The sequence below is a fragment of the Amblyomma americanum genome, chromosome 2 (genome assembly GCF_052857255.1).
Source record: "Amblyomma americanum isolate KBUSLIRL-KWMA chromosome 2, ASM5285725v1, whole genome shotgun sequence".
NCBI lineage: Eukaryota > Metazoa > Arthropoda > Arachnida > Ixodida > Ixodidae > Amblyomma > Amblyomma americanum.
The window spans coordinates 202392199-202407379 of record NC_135498.1 but is presented as its reverse complement, the minus strand read 5'-3'; the positions used below and the strand labels follow the sequence as shown (position 1 = coordinate 202407379).

The 15181-nt window shown below is 44.9% G+C and overlaps 1 protein-coding gene across 1 annotated transcript in view; it reads right to left on the bottom strand.

Annotated features, from left to right (window-relative positions):
• Positions 1 to 14663, bottom strand: part of LOC144119410 (cytochrome P450 3A11-like) — a 334374-nt gene extending 319711 nt beyond the window's left edge. Inside the window, exons 1-2 of the mRNA XM_077652030.1 lie at positions 14594 to 14663; positions 6435 to 6531 (exon numbers count right to left, since the gene is read on the bottom strand). Coding sequence (XP_077508156.1) covers positions 6435 to 6531; positions 14594 to 14646 — 150 coding nt within the window. The 5' untranslated portion in view covers positions 14647 to 14663. The remainder of the gene's footprint in view (positions 1 to 6434; positions 6532 to 14593) is intronic.
• Positions 14664 to 15181: the final 518 nt, after the last annotated feature.

Genomic DNA, 15181 nt, shown 5'->3' with positions numbered 1-15181 from the left:
GATACAAGTGAGATATGGAGAAAGAATATCGAGCACATATTTGATTGGCCGGACCTGCATGCCTTCTACGTCGCAACTTGAGCTATTTTTGAGTGAAAGGAAAACTGACTGTACCTCAAGTTCCGTAAAAGGGCGAAAAAAAAGTGAAAATTGATTTCTATCAGGCAGTAATGTCGAAATATCAGTCGATGCACAACTATTGGAGTAGCCCACAAAATAATCGTTAAACGTATTTGCTAGAGCAATTCCCGATATTTCTTTGCCATCAAGAAGTAGCTTTTCTACACGCGGAGATGACCTGCGACGATTCAAGAGGGTATTTAACTTCTGCCATAAAATATCAGGTTTATTCGAGCAGCTGTCAAATTCGGCATGAAAATAGAATTTCCTATGCACTTTTAGTTTTCTGTTCAGTTTGTTTCTAAATGATTTATATTCCTTTAATACGCATGGATCCTTGGTCTTAATAAACTTGTGGTAGAGTGCATTTTTACAATTTATTTGTTTTAACAATTCGGGAGTTATCCATGGCTTTCTTATCTTTTTACCCACTCTAAACTTCTGTTCTGGGAAATGGCGCTTATATATTCGAGAGATCTCATCAATAAGCTTGCTGTACGCGATGTCTACGTTATCTGTTTCCAGAATTTCCTTCATGTCGCAACACTGTAACTCAGCTCTGAAACTATCTAAACCAGTCTGTGTAATGGTCTGGAGGGAAACGTACTGATGCTTTTTGTTTGATATAAGATTATGTTTTCTTAACAGAAAAAATATTGGAAGGTGGTCACTTAGGTCGTATGATATTACATCACTAGCAGCGTTTGTAGAATCGGCATTTGTAATAAACATATCAAGCAGTGTTTCGCTTTCGGTTGTGATCCTAGTTGGCGCACGGATGACATTTTCATATCCGTTTGAGGTTAAAATGGTTAGCATGGCCTTTTGCGGTGCAGAGATGGTCAACATGTCAATATTGAAATCCCCGGCAGACACCAAGTAATTACCAGTTTCTGAAGTAAATGACAGCAGTTGCTCATAAAAAGAAAAGAAGCTAGAAAGGTTTCCATGTGGTGGTCTGTAGCAAACAGAAAACGTATAGTCATTCACGCAAGCTGTTATAATTTCAAAATCATCACAGCAGATACAAAAGTCGGAAAGCAACTCGCAGTTCACATGCTCTCTTAACAACAGCATTACACCACCGCCCCGACGATTTGTTCGATTCACACTGTACGACCGGTAGGACGGAAAATTGGGCAGCTCGCGGTCATCCCTGCACCAAGTTTCACTAAGCATGACTGCATCAAACAAAAAATTAAAACCAGTGATGAAGTCATATATGTCGGTTTCTTTGCTGTACAGCGAGCGAACGTTTAGGTGAAGGCATTTCAGTGAAACAGCATGGTGACTTGAGACAAAGGTGTTTAACTCATGCGGAAGAATATGACTGTGACTAGCCATTTTTAACAAAAATTAATCTTGACACGGTCTATAGTCAGCAGGCTTAGGTTGGAAGGTCTGACCTGTGACGCACTACTACCACAGAGTCACCGTCGGCTTTGCGCAGCAAGATTTTTCCGTTCCTGTGCCACACGTACTTGCACTCGTTTTGTTTGGCCCAATCCTTAGCCTCTCGAAGCAGTTGCCGGCTTTGACTGGTCATGTTTTCTTGGATGAACAGGTTAGATTTCTCTTCTTTTAGTTTAGATCGGTTATTCAGCCATTGATCTCTGATAGATTGCCTGATATACCGAACGATTATACCTGGTATTTTTCCAGGTTTGCATGGGAGGCGGTGAATAGCGGCGACGTCTGTTTCAGCAAGTGCAGGAACCTCAATCAAACTGGCAACAGAGTTTACTTTTAGAAGCAAATTTTCATTCTCAGAAACACCAACACCGTGAATTTCTAAATTTAGCTTCCGGTTTCTCCACTCTAAGTCGTTCAAATCTGCCTCAAGTCTTCTAGTTGCATCGTCACAAGCGCGAGTGTTCTGTTCAAGGTGTTCTAGCCTTTTCCGTATTTCTTTCGATTCTTTTTCCTGTGCAGCTAGTCGCGTCAACATTTCGTCGTACTTGTCCGACATGAGCTGCACCGACCGTTCGATGCTTGGCACAGTTTAACACCCATACCTGTGCTACAGGAGTTCGCCCAACTTAATACACTCAGTGAAATCATCGACCAACGGGTGGCAAATAGAGCTCGAAAACAGTCTCTCAAACTTCATCGTTTAAAGGCACTTCCACCGTGGTCCTATTGCCAGCTCATTGACAATCGCCCCACTGTTTCCCCGTCGGTATCAGCAGCGTATCTGCCTGAAAGGTGCATATTATACACGGATGCATCTCATTCTGCAGAGAGGGGAGTTACTGCTGTGTATAGTCCATCTCATCCGCATCTCAACTCTCGCGCAACGTATACTGCGGATACGTGCACACCCCTGGCATTGGAACTTCAAGCCATTTACAATGCCATTGCTTCCCTTCCGCTCGTTCCAACATTCAATACAGTTCACATTTACACCGACTCCCGCGCCGCCCTTAAACAGCTGAAGGCTGTTCGACGAACGTTCCAGATTTCACAATCTATTCATGTGCTCTGCGCAAAGTATCCATGTCCTGTGCGCATACACTGGATTCTCGGCTATGCCCAGGATCCACATAACATTCAAGCGGATGCTATGACTCATCTTCATACATTAGACGACCCGCCACCTTCCCCTCTTGCCCCAGATCCGTTCCTGTCCCACGTTTCCGATTCCGAAGTTCTGCGCCAGCGAACACGCGCTCTAATTCCTACGTGTTCGCACCCTCTCCCCCGTAGTCTTACTCGGCAGAAGGAGGTATCCGTGCTTCGAATTCGGGCAGGGGCGGCTCTGACACCATCTGTCCGTCATCGGTGGCGTGCCAAAGATCTGCCACTACCTGACAGGTGCCCTCACTGTGGCGCTGCACCGGACATATGTGATGTGCGGCACTTGTGGACGTGCCCAGCGACGGCTGCTATCAGAAAACGGCTCCTCAGGGAGGTGGGCCTGCGGTGGAACCGCGAAAGTGACTTCGTGAAGTGGACAATGGACAACCGTTTCATTAACAACCTCTGCGACTACCTCAGCGCAACGGTTCTTCACTCCTTCTTTTAACTTTCAATCCCGTGCATTCCTTCCCCCTTTCCTTTTTCAACTTACGCCTCATGGCACACTTCTCGAATAAAAAAAAATTTGTAATTTATTTGCTCATAATTACTCAAGTAGGCTTCTACGACAACTCTGCTTTCACTAGACGCGCCTTCACTGGGCTGCAAACGTTCAACTGTTGGGGCGCAGTGGAATCGTCTCCGTCTCGCTACCTCGAGTTCGATTCCCGCATAGAAACAAATTTTCTTTTCTTATTTTCCTTCAGTCACAGTTCGTGCCTTTTTGGATTATGAATTCGATTCTGCGTTATTGTTTGGCTTGGTGGATTATGAAATGGATTATAAATTGGCTTGTTGGATGGCTGTGAATTGGGTTCTGGATTGGCTTGTAGCACATCCTGTCCACGCCACTCATGCGCCACGAGAAGCTTTCGCCTTAATATAGAATTCATTATCTGTGGTGGCTTTCCTGAGTTCCAACTGCGCCCATCACCCGGCAGCCATCTGGCACTGTGAAAGCGCCTGCTTCAGTTCTTTCAGCGCCTGCCGCGTCGCACCCCGCCATGTGTACATTTGGTTGCAATCTGTGAAAGCAAGTCTGTTTGACCGCGTGATGGTGCGAGCCTCTTCGCCCACCCGATATGCCTCAGGTGCTAGCACGCGTGGAGTTCCTTTCGTCTTCAGGCCTACAAATGAACAAGGAGGCTTTATGAAATCTAACCCCAACGTTGTGGCACCAGCGATGGTGATGTCGGCCCTAGAAAAGGCGCTAGACATCGTCTCAACAAAGACGGAAGCTTAATGGTTTCGGTATCGACGCTGCCCGCCGCGAACCGTCTGCTTGCTGTGACATAACTGGCTGGAGTGGCTCTAGAGGCCCGCGTCCCATAATCCTACAAGGTAAGCTACGGGAAAATTGAGAACGCACCTCTCAATTACTCAAATGAAAACCTTCCTGAGTACCTCCGTGTGCAAGGCTTTGTCTTAGCAAGGAGACTAACCGCTTACATTCGTGCATATGGTAGCAACATCAAAGAGATACGTCGCCGCACCGTAATGTTTCAATTCGCCAAATATAATACTCTGAGCCAGAAACGCAATGTTTCAAATGTCAGACACATGGGCACATTTAACGACATTGCACCAGGCCCCTTCGCTGCAAAGTGTGCGTTGGCCCTCACTCTCTCAAGGAATGTACGCCGAGAGCGCAACCAACATGCGCAAACTGTGATGGCCCACGCCTCGCATCATACGGAGGGTGTCCGAAAAAGAAAGCCGCTAAGCTTGCACGCACAGTGAAACAAGTTCAGGAAAACAATCCAAACGTTATGAAGGGTCACCTAGCCTTGAATTTGTTTTTACAACTATGCAAGACCAAGATTACCCAACTCACCAAGACAAGACAGCTGGAAACCCCCGCGCAGCTGCTGCGAAAAAAAAGCATGGCAAGCCCTCGGTCTCTTCGCCTATTTTTAAGTTAACCCATCTTCCACACAAAACCCGCTAACTCCCGCCCTCAACCTAAAACAGCCCAACATCACAAGATGTCATTGTCAGTAAAGCAGCTGAATGGGCTAGTTGGTCAGCGCTTGTCCGACTGTAACGACTGTCAGCGCTTGTAACGACTGTACGTACGGGATGAGGATAGAAATTGGTGACTGTGCTCTCGAGCAGGAACACGACACTGAGTTCTGCGTTTTAATATATTTGAAATGTGAACCCTGCAGTATGAACCATTTATGCCCTCGGCCTACTTTCTGTCCCTCTTTCAGTTAAAATTTCTTTATGAAAATTTTACCCAACATATTAAAAGGACCGCGCCAATTTTCAACAGACTTGTTATAGAGAAGGTGGGGCCATCAAGCAAATCACTCTGGTAAGTAATGAGATGCAATTTTTTTTATTATTGCCGAAACTTGCGCCAACAGAAAAAGCGTGGAATATGGCTACGACGTCCGCTAACGAAACGTTAGACGCGAGGGGCGCTGCGCTATCATTGATTTAGGGAAGAGAAACCGAGGAAGCTGGTCGGCCACTCAGACAGTTTAAGAATCTTGTAGATCCCAGTCAAAGCAGTATAATCTTCAATCGTAAACATATTAAAAACGTCAAATCAATTGCTTTGTGCAGAACTGCTACCAGAGAAACAACGCGCACGACGAACTTTGCACAAAGCTCAAGGCCATTGTTTGGAGCCTCTTTAAGTTGCGTTTCAAAAGCAGTTAATGCCATGCCATCTTTGAAGCAATGAAAGCTGGAGATCAGTGTCACCGAGCACACAACTTCGGACACTTGCGACAAGACTGACGGTCGTTTCATCAAAGCAGGCGCAGCCGAAGGCAAATGCCGCGCTTTTAAACTTTAATGAATTGGTTCTGCCGTCTTCCCCATTAAGGAGGCACTAAAGAGGAATATGAAATCGTCTGTTTTCCTTGGGAACTCGATCTACACCATCCGAGCATTCATTGTTATAAACTTCGAATTACAGTCCTGTGCGGCCGATTTCCTCATTAAATCGAATTGAACGTCCCAGCTCCAGCCCTTAGTATTTTAAACTTGCCTCCGGAAAAAGGAGGAGTCACCCAATGCGTGGAGTTCCTTTGAGCCAGTCGCATCTCGACTGCGCTTGATATTGAATTTTGTTTCTTAGGTTTCCATAAATAAATACTGTCAGTCGCAGACTACATAGCCGCAAGTAAGGCCAACGGCAAAAAGACGAGCTCAGAATCATCTTTAGTTCAGCTTTAAGGAAGAAGTCAGAGCTGCTGCTTGGAATGTTTCGTTTTTTTTAACTAAAAGACCTATAGCGTGCCTCTTTCTGGTAGTGCTGACGACTTTTTGGGAGCAAAATACGAATTTACTCCTAACCTTAAAACAAGAACGGACTCCGTAATCACCCTTTAAGAGAGAATTGCTGTGCGGCCCAGTCTCACCCGCTTCGGCGAAAACAAAATCTCTCCTCATGTTGACTTTGCTTGCGAAAACGGCCAAGAGCGCAACTGCCCTTTTTTTGTTTTTTACCTTTTCTAGCAAAGAAAAAGTTAGTGAAAGCTGCTTATTTGTCATTGTAGCTCTACAGGTCTAGAGCAATTTTTTCTGTGCGTTCTTTTAAATGCATGCAGCAGTGAACCAACCGCTGACTCTGCTAAGCAAAAGGTCACGGCTGCCCGATCTCCTCGTTGCTGCTCGCCGTCGTACAGAAACCCGCATTGGGCAAGACTGCCGCTTTTGGTGCGTTAGCGAACTCTAGGAATTCGACCGCAGGGTTCACGGCCCATATCCCATATCATACTCACCAAGTAGTACATGCGGGCCATATTGCGTAGACACTGCAAGAATCCAATGTCCTCCACACCTCTGGACGCCCAGTAATGCCGCCTGCGCTTGGCCACCCTGGAGCAGGATAGTAAGCGCGCCTCAGCCATTAGGTCGTCAGACATGAGTGGGAATGCTTATCCCCATAGCAGACTTGGACCAGCCAGGCTCGTCACCAGCCAACTATAATTTCTGGATCACAACGAGCAGAGCTTGTGTGTTTTCTGGCACTCTGTGCCCACTTTAAACCGTCCAAAGCATTTTAGTTGTCGGACAGATGGCAGCATGGCTTCGAAATGACCATTCTCGAAGCATTTTTGAAAAAAAAAATAGTGTCTGCTGGCAAATGCATGCTCCGTGGATATACACTGGACATGTACTGGACCGTCACGGGTCAATTTCAATTGAGATGCCCGCTTTTCTGCAAAAACTCCGGTGGAACTATCTCCGGTCGTACTTCCTGCCGCGACCGCGGAGCATTTCAGTCGCGCCATATCAATTACCCCTGGGTCTCTCCACGCTAGCCGATTTAAGCTGTGCACTCGACCATTTTCGATTTCTTTGTAGAAAATTGTGGGTGATCAAGTTATCATGAATAACATTTCCTGAGCTTATATTTCGCGAAAAAAAATTATTCACTCTGTGGCCGTCATCTCAAATTTGCAAGCCGTAGCATAACCTAGTCGCAGAAAACAAATGGAAAAAATAAACATTTAGACGCATGTATACTAAGCTCTTTTCGCATAACTATTACATGTGCTCTTTTAAGAAATAAACTGAGCAAAATTTGTTCCACTTTTATTAAATGTACAAAAACAATATACAAAAACATGCATAATTAAACTTTTTATCTCAATGTACCTTCATGCAGTAGTCATTGCAACCATTTTTCATATTGTTTACAAGGCAAGGAATGTAATAAAATTATTGCAGAGATAAAGAACAGTAAGGTGTGCAAGCTAAACGACTTTGGTTTTCAGAAAATACACATTCTCAGCCATATTCAGCCGTCTGTAGCGTATTGAGGTGTTTCTAGTAAAAATATGAAATATGCTAAAACTCGAAGTATGTTTAAATGGCCTTTATTTCTGAATATTTAATCGGACTACTTTTTGTTTGAATGGAGAAAGTAATTTTTCCAGTCTCAGTTCAAGGCCGGCGTCTCCGGGCTTGCTGTTCACGTTCCGCCGGCTGCAAATAGAAACAAAATCAGCATTCCACTCCTCTACTTCCAAGCTCCAAATTTAACGCTTGGTTAACAGAAACTATTGTGCTTAAAGATTTCTGGTACAGTCAGTGCACCATTGTATATGTTCCTTCCTGTGATTTATTTCCAAAATACCATTACTGCATTCCTCGCGCCTCTAGCCGGCACAGAAAGCGCACACGTCTATGCTATGAACCTTCCTGTTTCAATTGTTTGCCACCTAGTGTATTCCGCATGAAAACTGAATATAATCTGAAAAAAATTTTGCATTATGTCTCTGCGTTGCTTCCTGCAACATAATTATTTCATCTAATGTTATGGTCTCATTTTCAAATTACTTTTATCTCATTTGATGGTGTAATAAGTTGTCTGTATATTTATTTCCCTGTGTTGTTTTTTTTTAGTGGTCAGTTTCGTTTCAACGTCTCTATTTGTTTGCCAATGTTCGCTGTCTGCCAGGCGCTGCTTCAGGCCTTTTGAGGCTTCGGTAGGCTTGATTCGTGCTGTATGAAAATAGACATGAATAAAAGTGCCATCCATCCATCCATCCATTCGTCGATCAATCGATCGATTCTTTCTTTCTATCTATCTATCTATCTATCTATCTATCTATCTATCTATCTATCTATCTATCTATCTATCTATCTATCTATCTATCTATCTATCTATCTATCTATCTATCTATCTATCTATCTATCTATCTATCTATCTATCTATCTATCTATCTATCTATCTATCTATCTATCTATCTATCTATCTATCTATCTATCTATCTATCTATCTATCTATCTATCTATCTATCTATCTATCTATCTATCTATCTATCTATCTATCTATCTATCTATCTATCTATCTATCTATCTATCTATCTATCTATCTATCTATCTATCTATCTATCTATCTATCTATCTATCTATCTATCTATCTATCTATCTATCTATCTATCTATCTATCTATCTATCTATCTATCTATCTATCTATCTATCTATCTATCTATCTATCTATCTATCTATCTATCTATCTATCTATCTATCTATCTGTCTGTCTGTCTGTCTGTCTGTCTGTCTGTCTGTCTGTCTGTCTGTCTGTCTGTCTGTCTGTCTGTCTGTCTGTCTGTCTGTCTATCTATCTATCTATCTATCTATCTATCTATCTATCTATCTATCTATCTATCTATCTATCTATCTATCTATCTATCTATCTATCTATCTATCTATCTATCTATCTATCTATCTATCTATCTATCTATCTATCTGCCTGTTACTACTACTACTATGCTGCGCGGGGCCTGGACACTGCCCTCCCCGGCAATCTGGATATCTGCGGAAGGTATGGATACAAAAAAAATAAGCAAAAAATGACGAGCCAGAATTTCCCGAGGTTCAGGATATTCCGGCTCTCACAGAGAACTGCTTTGGGGATGGTCCGCGTGGATAAACAGCCATGTCACTGCTTAACGTACTTGACTGGCTGGTGTCGAGTCACGGCCGCTGAAGGCTGCTCAAAGCATTGTCATTAGCGTCACGCCGGAGCAGGTATCCTCTGACTGTCCGCAATCCTGTCTGCTCGTCTGAACCGGCCTCAACTACAGGTGAGGACCAAAATTGCTGCAGTCGCGGTCTTCAACCCGCAATAGCAGCGAGATCTACCAGATATAGGTGCCGCTTTCTCCACCTATACTAACAGAGGGGAAAGTGCTCCAGAGTTTGTTTTTAGTGTTGCAGTGCCCATGGCGGAAACAAGCCGAGGCGATTGAGGTCGTCGGTCTATGTCTCGGTTTTGTGCAGAACAAGGTGTTTGAAGAATTTCAGTACATTTTTTTTGTTATGCTTGTTCGATGTTTTGATTCAGCCACTTTAAAGGAGTGCACGATTTTTTTCCCTCCGATTCTTCACTGCCCTTCCAAACAAACGAGTTCCTCCTGCTCTCGAGGATCGCTGCTCTATTTCGCTTTCTTAGAATGATATGAACACTGTGAGAGTACGCTGCTTGAGACTAATGTATACTATGCGTGCTGCCATATTGCTATTCCGTGCATGCCATAATTTAGAAATTTCGGTGCGGTTTCAAGCCGTTTTATAATGCAATTTTTTTTTTCGCAGACCGCCCGCTTCCTCACTGTTCCCTTGGACCAAAAGGCTCCCACAAAGCAACACAGAGAAGGAGGCAGAGCATCATAAATGTGGCAGACCACTCTGAAACTGAACGGCGCCTCTTAACCCTCAGCACTAGCTCTAGCTCTAGCGTGAGGCTAATTACGATGCTTTGAACAGCCTGCAGTGGCCGTCACCAGCCAGTCAAGGACGTTAAGCAGTGACTTGGCTGTTTGTCTAAGCGGACCATCCCCAAACCAGTTCTTTGTGGGAGCCAGGCTTTAACGCGACGAGTATCCTGATCCTCGTGAAATGCTGCCTCGTCAGTTTTATTTGTTTATTTAGTTTGTATCCACGCCCTCAGCAGATTTCTAGATTTTCAAGGGGACAGGGTCCATGCCCTGCGCAGCATAGTAGCAGAGAAGTTGATTGCTGATTTGTCTCTATTTGCAGCCGGCGGAACGTGAACAGCAAGCACGGAGACGCCGAAGCTGAAGTGAGATTTGAAAAATTATTTTCTCTTCAAACAAAAAGTACTTCAAATAAATTATCAGAAATTAAGGCTATTAAAAATCCTTAGGCACTAACCACATTTGATACTTTTACTAGGAACACCTCACTACGCTATATGCGGCTGAATATGACTGAGAACGTGTATTTTCTGATAATCAAAGTTGTTTAGTTTACGCACCTTACGTTTGGTTTGGTTTATGGTTTATGGGGGTTTAATGTCCCAAAGCAACTTAGGCTATGAGGGACACCGTAGGGAAGGGCTCTGGAAATTTCGACCACCTGGGGTTCTATAACGTGCACTGACATCGCACAAGCACCTTACGTTTCTTCATCTCTGAAATAATTTTATTGCATTCCTTGCCTTGTGAACAACATAGAAAATGGTTGTAATGACTGCTGTATGAAGGTACAGCAAGATAAAAAAATTTAAATATGCATGTTTTTGTATCTTTTTCTTATTGTACATTTAATCAAAAATTAAACAAATTTCGTTCACTTTATTTCTTAAAAGAGCACATGTGTTAGTTCTGCTAAAAAAGTTTCATAGACTTGCGTGTAATTTTTTATTTTTTACAACTTCTTTCCTGCGACTAGGATATGCTACTGCTTACAAACTTAGGATGACGGCCACGGCGCGAATAATTTTTTTTCGTGAAAAATAAGCTTGCGAAATGTTACTCATGGTAACTTCATCAGCCACAATATTTTCCAAACAAATCAAAAATGGTCGAGTGCCCAGCCTGGATCAGTTGGCTTCAATAACTCTGTGGATAAGCTGAAGGCAAAAGCGTGAGCGCTAATGCTGCGGAAGGTTAGAACCGTCCACCAACTGGCCTGTAGTCGCATACAACTCAAGAACGAAGCGGCTTTTCCCCGTCCAAGCACTCCTCTCCAGGCAATGGCGTCAGCAGTTTCTCATGACCCTCCTAGCGTGACTAGGCAGGGAGCAGCATGACAATTCAGAGGGGCGCACTATCTCCGACCATGGAGAGAGGGGACCACCCGCTGACATATGCCACTCTGCATTGTCCCGCTAGCAAAGTGATGCGAATCGTCTGGCACTATTGGCTGGAAAGGGGTGATCTGACGGGCAAAAGCCGCTTTGGTTTTGAGTTGTATCCGACTATAGGACTCTCGATGTAGGTCCGCTGCGCCGGCTCCTCAGCTGTAACTCCCGTGTCCCTTGAATCAACGGCCGCCGCGGTGGCTCATTGAATATGGCGCTCGCCTGCTGATCCGAAGTACACGAGTTCGATCCCGGCTGCGGCGGTCGCATTTTGATGGAGGCGAAAGGCTAGAGGCCCGTGTACTTTACAATGTCAGTGCAAGTTAAAGAACCCCAGGGGGTTGAAATTTCCGGAGCCCTTCACTACGTCGACCCTCATTGCCACGGTCGCTGGGGCGTTAAACCCCCTTAAACCATAAACCTTCAATAAACGGGAATGGTCTTCAACTGTCGCTCGTTCCCCCGCAAATCTCTGTTGAAGGTTATCGTCCTAATCAAAACACGCCCACAGACACGCGCCCTCAGCCATGCAACAACGCTAAAGGCAGGGAACGCTGCCGGCTCAGAGACCGCAGTTCTCTGCTCGCCGCCGTCAGCCGCGGGCTAGGCTGCTTATACTTTCGGTCCAAACTGAAAATTGATTTTTTGAGGAAAGAAAATAGTGCAGTAATCGTTTGACATCTCGGTGGACACCCGAACCATTTCTGCGGCTGTTTGGGCGATCTTTAAGCAATCCAGTGATGCTGCTGCTCCTTTCCTTCGCCTTGCGTTGTGCAGTGCTTTGTAAATGGAGTGGGCACCGGGGAGACATAGTCATACCTATGCTGCTAACTATAGGATAGGGCGATGGTTGAGGGAGAGCTGCTGTCGGCGGAAAAGGGATGATGGGCATCTGCAAGCCATGATGGGGTCCGGAAACTCGGAATGGAATCCTAAAGCAGTTACATGGTGCGGTTAATAAAACAGGCAATGTTTTTTTTTCTTTTTCGCCCTCGAGATTGAAAGCGCGAAGCCGTGTGAAGAACACTCTCCAATCCGTTTCTAGCTTAGTACAGGAGCACAGAATGTTACCTTCTCTACTCGCACTACTCCGAACTTGAGGCACTTTATTTTGCTGTCCCTGCTCCTGGCAGTCCTTCGAGTGTGTGTGGTTGACGTAATCGCCGCATGTCTTTAAATTCATCGCCTTCCCAACAGAATTCGAACTCCATCACAGGCGCCATGGACTGTAGGGTTTTATTTGTGTGTTTATTCATTATACCGTGCAAATGAACAATAGGGCCCTGATTAACGGTGTAGGGACATTTGTATCAAACACAAATGGTAAGGGTAAAAAAGCAAAGATTGAAAGCAAAAATATCAAGGAAGTTTGCTTTAGTTCCTTATTCGGCGTTGAAGAAGAGGCGGAATTTTATCATATTTAGAGGATTAAAGCAACGAGTTGTAGAAGTATAGCCATGCAGAGAACGAACTTCAGTGGGGAATTAATCTTTGCGTACCCCTAGTTACAGAGTAGGCATTCCAGCGGTACATGATGATCTCGAATCACACGCTCATATTTGGACTGGCAGGAACAAGGACTGCCATACAAGGCACTCTGTGCCGATGTTAAAGCCTCGGCAAAACAAATACATCATAGCGGTCATTTGCAGTGACCCTCCCTGAACCAGATCAGGTTCTAACAGGAGGTAGCCATCGCCGCCAAGGAATGAGCGCAACCTCGACCTCAGGGTCCTGATAATGAAGAACTGCGAAGGTGTATTACCAGTATTCATTTTTCTAATCTAGCGTTAAAACCCAGAAGGAACGCTTTTCATCAACAGGTACTATAAATTCCGTTGGACTTGCCCGGGGACTATCAGGGAGCAATGATTTTGCACATGTAGGCGTGAGTGCGAAGCAGTTAAAAGGCAACATGACGGTTGTGCAAAGAATATCGGCTTTGTTGTGCATTGTGCTATGTTTTGTGCCTTAGATTCGAGAGAACAATTACATGGCCGTTATCAACGTGGCTCCTCACTTGCAAGATATGTTTCATTTAGTTTCCACACCGACGTTTCAAGTTCTAGCTGCGAAATAACAAAGGTTAAACAATCTATTTTTCTGACGTCATTGATTGAATCAGACATTACGCCCACACGACGTGATGTCTAGGCTGGCAGAGCGGCACGCACCAGCCAATTATGGTAAAAGAACCACTGGATGGCTTCAAGAGCAAATGCCCCCCCAGATGAATGCCCTGGGGCCGCTGCATTTGCGACTGATTGCCGGAAGACCTTTCCAGACGAAAAGTAATTCACATAATCACGCATAGGCGGTGCTTGTCCCATAAGGAATGCCGTAGAAGAAGGATGGGGATTCACCAGCAGAGCGTCACTGTCTCTTATAGCTACTGCGGTTGGAGGAAAGGAGAGCATTTTACTGGCGATCACCGTCAAAAACTACCTAACGCCAGGGGACTCTGTTGTGAGAAACTGATGCCACTTCTTTTCTTTTCATGAGGTTCATTAAGCCTAAATTTCGTTAAAAACAGATGATCACCTTAAAGGGGCCGCCAACTGAACTAAACCTGCATCTTCGAAAAATACTCGTCCAGCTCAGCATAACTAGCCCAGCTTAGCATAATCGGGCTGAAATAAACCTGTTTTGATCGGAATAAAGGTTATTGTACTGTGTTGATTAAGTTAGACATGCTTTTACTGGTTTATTTTCAGTGGCTACTAGACGATCAAAACAGTCAAATTACAGGAACTGATTCGAACGCAGAGCCGCATTTATGGTGTTTTTTGTTTACATTTCGAGCTCTAGATTTATTTTCGTTAGAGTGCACCCAGTCTTCATTATAGCTCGATATGTAATGATGGTGGACGTTAAAAGCGGCACCGCCATCGAATCGACGAGCCCAGCTCCAGAACAGCGGTAATCCTCGTACCATGGCAGAGAGGGTTTGCGTACGGGCATGTACGCGAATCATAGAAACGAATATTATGGCATGAAACTAAAGCGCCGTTCAACATGGTATGCGCCAATATCACAACTGCATTGCAGCGATGTACCTTCTTCGGCTAGGACTGCATTCATTTGGCACGTGCAACTTCGTCCGATGAGCAACCATCATCGTAATTGCCGATAATTTTTTTCAACATCGGCGCGTACACAAGAAGGTGTGTCATGGTATCAGGAATTAGTTCTCAACAATATTTTACACGTTTCTAAAGCAGCCATTCGGCAAATAAGACATTTCTTATTGCACGAAATAAATTGGAGCTCAAAAGATCGCTCCACGATCGTTTTGGGAAGACGGCGAAACGTGCACCTCACCAGCACAAGAGCAGGACCAGGCCAGCGACGACGAGCAGGGTCCACATGATCATCGGCCGAGGCTCGGGTGGGCACTGGACGACGCCGCGCCGAAGGCCTCCGTTTTGCTAGCACGTCGCACAGGCGCAATTTGTCACACGCACACGACGCTCGACGTCCCGTCACCAGACTTTTCCTCACACCCAGCTATTTCTTACAGTAGGCAGTGGAGATTTTTCCTCAAGGAAGGACACTACCCCGGGTGAAAGAAAAGCGCTGTCTTAAAAATACCGATTCTACGGGGAAGAAGCGTCAATGGTTCAGGAACTGGACGAATGAGTGCGCCGTGGGTCTAGTTGGTTCACCGGAACCGCAGAAGTACAAATTTTTTATGAAAAGAGGACCGGTCAAGTTTGGGCAGTTCGGTTAAAAGTGTCCATGTGGCGCTTGCCGGCGAGCGCGCAGTGTTGAGTCACGCCAGTAATTCTGTTAACCAGACACGTGGTGGCGCTCAAGAAGGCCGTGGCCAGGAGCAAACAGCGGAGGGGGGGGGGGGGGGGGGGGTCAGGTTTTGTCATCTTTTTAGTCAAAGGTGCTTATTTGCTGAGT